The 9307-nt window shown below is 45.0% G+C and overlaps 1 protein-coding gene across 2 annotated transcripts in view; it reads left to right on the top strand.

Annotated features, from left to right (window-relative positions):
* The window catches only part of SKAP1 (src kinase associated phosphoprotein 1), a 279158-nt gene extending 274044 nt beyond the window's left edge, over positions 1–5114 (top strand). The window contains exons 12-13 of one of the 2 annotated variants that reach the window (XM_047845674.1): positions 2260–2368; positions 4717–5114. In XM_047845674.1, coding sequence (XP_047701630.1) covers positions 2260–2361 — 102 coding nt within the window. In that variant the 3' untranslated portion in view covers positions 2362–2368; positions 4717–5114. The remainder of the gene's footprint in view (positions 1–2259; positions 2369–4716) is intronic. The other variant, XM_047845673.1, reaches the window with a different exon arrangement.
* Positions 5115–9307: the final 4193 nt, after the last annotated feature.

The following is a 9307-nucleotide window of genomic DNA, read 5'->3' as shown; positions in this document are numbered from 1 at the left end:
GTACCATCCAGTCTGAGCAATTAAGGAGGTTGTAGGCGACCACGGACAAAATGTGCAAGTGGAGTGATAGAAGCAGAAGCCTGAGAAGAGTGGCTTGGAGATGGAATAGAAAGCAAGAACTCGGGGTAGAAAGGGAAGTAAACCCTTTCAGTAAGTTTGACTGTGAATTAGCAGTTGGCATAGGCTAGTGGAAATGGGAAGTTGAAGGGGCACCTGGGTGGCTCAGTCGGTTAGGCGTCCGACTTCGGCTCAGGTCATGATCTCGCAGTTTGTGGGTTTGAGCCCCGTGTGGGGCTCTGTGCTGACAACTCAGAACCTGGAGCCTGCTTCGGATTCTGTGTTTCCCCCACTCTATTTCTTCCCCCTCCCCTGCTCACACTCTGTGTCTCTATCTCAAAAATAAATAAATGTTTAAAAAAAAAAGAAAAAAAGAAATGGGAAGGGGACATGCGGTGGGAACTATTTAATAAGTGTTTTCAGGGGGGCCTGGGTGGCTCAGTCGATTGGGCCTCTGACTCTTGATTTCGGCTTGGGTCATGATCTCATGGTTTGTGAGTTCGGGCCCCACGCTGTCTGTGCTGACAGCGTGGAGCTTGCTTGGAATTCTCTGTCTCCCTCTCTCTCCACCCCTCCTTCTGCCTCTCTCGCTCTGACTCTCTCTCTCTCTCTCTCTCTCTCCAAAATAAATAAATGAATATTTTTTTAAAAAGATAAATAAAACTCAGCTTTTAAAAATATTAAAAAATAAGTGTTTTCAACGACAAAAGAAACTTGAACACATTTTGTGCTGATGGAAGGAGCCATTTACAATAGAGGCCGAGGTCGGACTCCACAGAATCTCATCTCTGAGAAATAAAGAAAGTGGAAGAGTTACAACGGCACATAGCAAGGGATAATCTTAAGCCCAAGCACACGTGGGGAGAGAGTCTTTAAACCAGAGGAGGGATACGTCCTCCACTTTAATGGTAAAGAGGGATGGTTGTCAGTACAGGTTAGTTCCTCTTTGGTGGCTGAAAGTTGACACATCTGACAGGTTCTCTTTCTTTTTTGAAGGTGGAAAAAAGGTCATCCGCTGAAAAGGAGGGGGGAGGCAGAGGTGGAGGTGGGGAGATACTCTATCAAAAAAGCAACAGAAAGATGCCCAGTTATCCTGGAATTTTATTGTGTCACCAACCTGGTTTTCTTTCTTTCTTTTCGTTTCTTTTCCTAGTAGAATTCAACAGCCCAGGGTGCAAAAAGCAGACAGGTAGCTTCATGGTACCCCAAAGCCAGCTGAACCAGAATGCAAGATATTGCCTATATATTCCTAAATTTTACTTCCATCAAAAGAAAGAAAATATTTTCTGGTGCTTTCAGAAGTACTCCCATAATGTTTAACACCCACTGTGCTTTTGGAGAAGCTCTTCTGTATTCAAGATGCTCCACTCCCAGCCCTGTGACTGCCCCTTCTCTTAAACCCTTTCATTCCCTCTCTTATTTGCCCCTCTCTGGAGCCCTTATGTCCTGCCTGTCATTACTGAGGTACCTATCAACCTCCCACCTCTTCCTGGAGAAGAATCTAATGTTTAGAGCACCTACTATGTATCAGACGATTATACTCCCACAACAAGAGGGGAGAGATATTATCCCTGCTCTTACAGAAGAGGAAGCGTAAACTAGGAGAACATAAGGTCACATGGCTACAAAATGACCAACTGGGGATTAGATCCCAGTCTGTCTGACTCCAAAGCCCATTACTCTATATGCTATAAGCTCCTGGGGAGCAAGCAACGCTCTGATCCATCATTACATACCTCATGGGAACTCAAACAGCACTTTGCACATGGAAGATGCGTGGTAAATATTATTGATTTGAACTGTGACCTGATTCCCTGAATATCTTTAGTGCTCTGGCATTTCGGACGTGCCCGACTTTCTCAGAAGAAGCCAATCCACTCTGCTTCGTAAAAGACATGCTCTTTACAATGCAATGGCATTTCCTATATGAGGTTTACATTGTTAACAGGAAGATAACAAAATGAAGGGTTTGCTTTCTTTCTCTAGATGATTTTTTTTAATTTAATAATCCCATCAGAGGATAATCCCTGATGGGATAATAATCCCATCATGGACCCAAGAAGGGTCCATGGTGCCAGTACAAGTCAGACTGATAGTGTCGACAAAGAAATCACGCAACATTGTGTCCCATGCAATCACTATAAAAGATGAACAGAAACGTGACCAAATTCCAGCTGAAACCATCCTCTTTTCCTGTTTCAGGAGTATAACATGTATGGCTGGTGGGTAGGAGAACTGAACAGCCTCATTGGGATTGTTCCAAAGGAGTATCTCACCACTGCCTTTGAGATGGAAGAAAGATGAAGCCCAGGTATCAGAACTATTGCCAAGGAGTCTGTTGGCCATGCCGTCATTTCTCTGGGAAGAATAAGAATTGCCAGTGAAGTGGCTTTTCTTCATGATTTCATTGACATAGAAATTTTATTTTTCTCTTCTGCAAAAATCTGGAGGTTAATGATCCAAGGTATCAGGTCCCAGATATCTTCTTTTTTTGCTCCTCTTGTGTGTGGCCAGCATTCTAAAGCTTACCTCACGGCCCAAGACGAATATTGCAGCTCCAGCTATCATGTCTGTACCCTGCCCAGCAGGAAAGATAAAATGAAAGAAGGGCACAACCGCTTGTTTTAAGGACATTTCACAGATGCCGCACACACCCCTGCTTGCATTCCATTGGCCAGAAGTTGGAGAGATAAGACTTATTCTAGGTAGAACCTGTGTCCAGCTTAAAAGTGAAGTGGGGAGAGGATTTGTTAATAAATTAAAAGGGGAGAATGCATATTGGGGAACAACTAGGCATTTCTGCCACAAGACTGGGTCTGGGTTTCTTTACCCCCTGTTCCCAAATCCAGAGCACCATTTCCCCCAAATGCCCACGTATTACAATATGACTGGCCAAGACTAGGACTCCAGTATGAGGATTCCCATGAAACATAATCAAATTCACTTTTAGGTAATAAAGAACATGGCTTGTGTTTTATGAGCAAGAACCACATCATATTTAAAACAGTGGAGTGAGTGCTTGCTTTGGGCGGGGTAGCAGTAGGAGTTGCTTTGGAACCGCGTGGCTTTTGTTTAGACTTAGGATGGCCCTGGAGGGTACCCACGCTAGCATGGTGTCGCGAGCTCCATCTTCCGGCCTAAAATGGGAGCTTGTGTGACAGTGACACACAAACTGTCCTTAGAACCTTCCAGACCAGGGCCACTCTAGTGTGCAGCAGCGGTTGCATGGATTCATTTAGGGAGATACATAAGTATAGATCTTACTCTGCGATGCCCTTGTACAACCGTAAAGCACCAGCTCAGGCCTGTCACTCAAGGTTTGACTGTATGACTTTCCTGCTGAGGACTTCATTTCCTGGCCACGAATGCAGAAGAGTTGGGCTTTTGCTGTCAAATCTAAACAGATTCACTCTACTTTGCTTTGTCATTTATTTAATGACACTGTCGTTTATCTCCTCATTCTCTCTGACTCAACAATTCTACATCTAGAAGTTAATCCTATAGCTACATTTTCACATGCACAAAAGGATATACACATGAGGCACCTGGCTGGCCCAGTCGGTTCAGCATGTGACTCTTGATCTTGGGGTTGTGAGTTCAAGCCTCACATCAGGTGTAGAGATTACTTAAAAATAAAATCTTAAAATACACACACACACACACACACACACACACACACACACGTGGTCTGTAATAGCAAACCACCAGAAATGCCCTAAATGTCTGGGGGAGACCTAGCCAAGTAACTGTAGCACATTCATAGAATTAAATACTATGCAACAGTAAAAAAGAAATGGAAGCTCTCTACACTAATGTTGGTAAGGGGGTAAAAAAAAAAAGCAGCAAAGTAGGGTAGACTAATTTGTTCCATTTGTGTAAAAAAGGGAGTCTCCAGGGGCATCTGGCTGGCTCAGTAGGTACAGCACGCGACTCTTGATCTCAGGGTCATGAGTTTGAGCCCCACGTTGGGTGTGGAGAATACTTTTTATTTATTTTTAATTGTTTTTAATGTTACTGATTTTTTTGAGAGAGACAGAGAGACAGAGCGTGAGCGGGGAAGGGGAAGACAGAGAGACACAGAATCAGAAGCAGGCTCCAGGCTCTGAGCTGTCAGCACACAGCCAGACGCAGGGCTCAAACCCACAAACTGGGAGATCGTGACCTGAGCCAAAGTCAGATGCTTAACCGACTGAGCCACCTGGACACCCCTAGAGATTTTTTAAAAGGGGGCAGGGGGAGGGGCACCTGGGTGGCTCAGTTGGTTGAGCGTCTGGCTTCAGCTCAGGTCACAATCTTACGGCTTGTGGGTTTGAGCCCCGCACATCGGGCTCTGTGCTGCCAGCTCAGAGCCTGGAGCCTGCTTCAGATTCTGTCTCCCTCTCTCTCTGCCCTTCCCCCGCTCAAGATCTGTCTCTGTCTCTGTCAAAAATAAATAAACATTAAAAAAAAAATTTTTAAAGGGGGGGCAGGGGTAGTCTCCAATTGCCTCTATGTGTAGAAGATATCTCTGGAAGGACAGAGACAATAACACTGGTTGCCTCCAAAGACAGAGAAAGTGCATGACTGTGGGTAGGAGGGAGACACTTTTTACTCTGTGCCCTTTTATACCCTCTTTATTTTACATCATAAAAGCAAATTTCTATATTTTTCCTCCTTTAGGACACATATCCTTGTCTCTGCCCTGCCTTTTTGAAGAGACTGCTCATCAGGAGTTCCTATCCGCCCCCGCCCCTCCCCAGCCACCCCACCAACACCATGGACTCTTCTCTTGACTGAACGGACCCAAGCCTCTGACACCTTGCAGTCACTGCAAACTGCCAGCAAGATGAGTGGGAAGAGGCGGAGTCGGCAGATCTGTTGCTAACCTTGCCTTGTACTTTCTCCCACCTTCATTTTGTTTTCACCCCACCTCTGAACGTGTCCCCACATCCATACCTGCCCTCTCCACAGGCTTGTCACAGAGAAGGTGAGAGAAAAGGAAACCTTTGGAGGAGGAAGTTGCTAGTTGTTTCAGCTGATTTGAAAAGCATAAATAAACTTCCTATTTGGTTCCTTGCAGTGTGTGACAGTGTCAGATTTCTTTTTGCAGTGGTATCCAAAGTGCTGGTTCCAGGCATTCTTGCCACCTCCAAACAAAGGACAAAAGGATAGCCTGAGAGAAAACAAAAACTCAGGCAGAGAAGGAGACTTGCAGTTATCTTGCTGGGCAGAATCCCCTCTGGAACCCAGGCCTGCCTGCTCTCTGGTTGGCTTCTCAGACTTCTTCTGGCTGCATACTTGGTTATTTTTCCTTACGTGCTGACTCTGAAATGAGACAGGGCTAAAAGCAAGTCCTTGGAGTCAGCACGTTGGAGAGTTCCTTTTCGGACCCCGGTGAGCAACCACAGTGCGTCTTGCACCTCAAGTCCCAGATAAGGGCCAAGGAAGTGCTTTGAGGAGGTCTTATGTGTGCACAGCCCCGTTCTTGTCCCTGTTGTCTGTACCTAGCGCTCAGGTTATCTGTGTCTTGAAGAGGCAGCAAAGCAAGGTGGTTGAGAACATGAGAATAAACCCCAGTTCACCATTTACTACATATGTTCTCTCAAGCAAGTTACTTGACATTTTATGCCTTAATTTCTCCACCTTAGAATCTAGTGGGGACTCTGTTTCAGTGGGCCATTAGGAAAATTAAAGAGGCAACATGTGTAACATACTTGGAACAACGCCTGGCATGTAGTAACTGCTCAATAAGGCTTAGCTATCATTAATGGCCAGACTCACTGTGCAAGAAATTTTGGAAAATGTACAACTGAGCAGCTCTAGAAATTTTACCTCTGAAACTGCCTATTCAGAGCAGTCCTAGAATGGCAATAGCCCTCCTCACCTCTGCAACAACCGTATTCTAGCCCTGCAGTAAGACATCCATTTCACATCACCAAGAGAGGGAAACTGGAGAGCTGTCAATGCATCCCAAGTTTCTCAGAACATTTTATGACAGCCATTCATTTCCAGATTGCCTGACCGGGAGTTAAAAAAAAAAAAAAGAAGCAGCTTTTTGTGTATGAGAAGATAAAGAGGTAAGAAAAGGGGACAATGGGGTTTGCCAGAAAAAACAAAAAAGAGGGAGATAAAAGGCAATACAGAACTGTTGATAATGTGCCCTCCGATTTACACAGGGCGCTAAAGGAGACTGAACCACTAGGTGGCAGCAGATGAGCAGATGAACCAAAAACAACCAATTGCCTCCCGTTTCAGGAAGCTTTGCACCAATCCCAACCTACAGGTAAGCACAATGGGCATTGTTCTGAAGTGTTTACCGGAGGAGGCAAATAGAAACCCCTCTATGCCCCCAGAGTGTTCCCTCCCTTAAAGAACCCCCAGGGACCCAACGCTAGAAGGCTGGTGGCTAAGAGGAGAGAGCACCATTGTGCCACCGCTGTGTGAATGAGACACCAGAAAAGGGAAAACCAGAAGAAGAAGAGCAGGTTTCTGGGGCAGGGTCAGAAGAGGGATGAAAAAGGAGAAAGGTCAAGGTAACTTCACTCTCTGCACAGTTCAGCAACCTCTCGGTATCATGGTCACTGGCTTCCAGCATTTAAAACAAAATCCCCCATGGGGCGCCTGGGTGGCGCAGTCGGTTGAGCGTCCGACTTCAGCCAGGTCACGATCTCGCGGTCCGTGAGTTCGAGCCCCGCATCAGGCTCTGGGCTGATGGCTCGGAGCCTGGAGCCTGTTTCCGATTCTGTGTCTCCCTCTCTCTCTGCCCCTCCCCATTCATGCTCTGTCTCTCTCTGTCCCAAAAATAAATAAACGTTGGAAAAAAAAAAAAAATTAAAACAAAATCCCCCTTAGTGCAATAGTTTCTTCTATGCCTGGAGGCCGGAGGAAATAACCACATGCCATACTGTGCAGGTCTTTGGCACCCCCATCAACTGCAAGAACAAAACTCTCAGACCTCTGATCCTTCTAGCTGTAAAACTCAGCAGAAAGAGAAATTAGATTGGCCCTCAAAGATATGAACAAATGGACTAATCAGGAATTTGGCCCATAGCCATCTGGCGATCTCTGACATGGTTACAGGAAAAGACAGAGGAAGTCGGATGGGTTGATAAGACTATCTACAGGCTGAAGGACATTCTCTTTTAGGAGAAAGTTCTAAAGGAGACCTTTTGGAAGCAGTAGATTCCTACAGTCTGTCTGAAGCTAAGCCACACCTACCAAAACTGCTCCCACTCAATTTGACAGCCACTATTGTAACCAACAGCCTCAGAAAGCAACTGGCTAATCAGATTACCACTTCTCTGACTCCGCTAACCAAAGCCCCACCTTACTAACTGGATAACTGGGGCATTAGACCGCATATCTAACCACATTATATGTAGGATGGCTTCTTGATGGCCACTGATTGCTCTGGCCCAGGAAATAGGAGAGGGAGGCTTTTTCCCTTTCCTGATTTTATGTAAAGGAAGGAAAAGAAGAACAGAAAGATCCTTAATTTAAAAAAAAAAATTTTTTTAAGGTTTTTATTTATTTTTGAGACAGAGAGAGACAGAGCATGAGCAGGGGAAGGGCAGAGAGAGGGAGACACGGAATCTGAAGAAGGCTCCAGGCTCTGAGCTGTCAGCATAGAGCCCGACGCGGGGCTTGAACCACGAACTGTGAGATCATGACCCGAGCCACCCAGGCGCCCCAAGATCCTGAATTTAAGAAGCAAATGTATATCTGCCTTTTACAGGTAAATAAGTAATAACTTACCGAGAACGCCTAACATCCGAGAACAACTAACTTAGTGACATCCACTGGATAATCTGACCCGGGGCTGCTACCATTTGGCCCGCATTGTCCAAGCTGATATCTGAGAATCCTAAATGCTCTGAAAGCAGCCTTTCAGCTACATTTCACTAAAAGTACTTTCTCCTAGTGTGTTTTCTCTGTCATCCATATAGCAAAATAGCACAGACACTGTTTTGTACCAGCTCAATGTTAAATTTTCTCATACAGTTGTCTCTCTTAGAAAATCTGTATTTAACTCAAAACCCACTGCACCTGTTCCTCTGGCGAATAAAAAATGGGAAAGAGAAGGGAATTCCTCTTGCTGCTCATTTCCTAAATTCAGTCTGATTCCGTTTAAAGTGACAGCAAGGGCAAAAGTTGGACCTGACAAGACGCGCCCCCTCCCATTGGAGACAGATACTTGATCTCAACATAGCCTGTGAAGAACTGCCTAGATTTCAAGTTAGCGTTCACTTCTTTTTTTAGCTTGCTCAGTTGCACCGCCTCATTTGCCATCAGTCTCTGCAAGTGGCAAAGCTGAGGATCTGAAAGGTGTTGACTTGGACAAAAATCACACAGAATCTGCCCGGGAAAGAGCAAATACAATGAACAACCCCAGAAATTCTCAGTCTGCTGCTCTGCTTGTTGAATCACCCGAGCTGGGCTGCAGTTAGACACCTCCAGCGACACATTTTCAAATTCTACTTTTGGTGCCAGTCACTTGCATCACAATGAAGCAGTGGTTCCGTGCAAAGAGCAAGATCACGCATGTACAGGGGGGAAGGGGTGAGGGTACATTCCTGCCTTTAAAAACCAGTCTGAGAAAGATGGAGTTGAAGAGAAGAAAGAAAGAAAAAAAAAAGAAAGAAAGAAACCAAAGTATGTTTTGTTTTGTTTTCATATAAGAACAAAACTCTCAGATGGCAAGTTCAGAGGTGCTTTAATCTTTGGCCAAAGAGAAGCCCTCCCCACAGGTCTCCCCACCAGGAGTGGCTCTGGAAGGATAAATCTTACATGGCATTGATTTGCTAATTCCTGGAGCACCAGCAAAATCTGTGGAGCTGATTTAGAAAAAGCAGCCGTCTACACAGAGGATTATCCCTGCGACACAGCCCAGTGACTCAGACTCATTTTCTAGTTTGTGGATTACCATAGTCCCTTGCTCCTTCCCCTTCCCTCCCGCCCAGCCATTTCATTTCCCTCTAGAATTTAGAGATTAGTTAGGGAGTTTGAAACTTAGCAACTCAAAAGAGATTTTTCTTCTTCAAGGTATTTGAAGTGTTCTCCCTATTTCCCTATCAAAAACTAACTGTTCAGAAAACAGGTTGTTTTGGTGGGAGGTTTTTGTTGTTATTAGTGTGAATCGATGACCGTTCTTTTGCAACTCTATAGGATTCAATTAGCAATACATTTTCAGATGTAGCCCACTTCGTACAAAAATCTTTTATAAATGTAATGCCTCCCCCCCCCCAAAAAACTATCGTATTAGAGGAAACTG

The sequence above is a fragment of the Prionailurus viverrinus genome, unplaced genomic scaffold (assembly GCF_022837055.1).
Source record: "Prionailurus viverrinus isolate Anna unplaced genomic scaffold, UM_Priviv_1.0 scaffold_35, whole genome shotgun sequence".
Lineage (NCBI taxonomy): Eukaryota > Metazoa > Chordata > Mammalia > Carnivora > Felidae > Prionailurus > Prionailurus viverrinus.
Note: the sequence above shows the minus strand (reverse complement) of the source record. Positions and strands in the feature narration are given on the sequence as shown.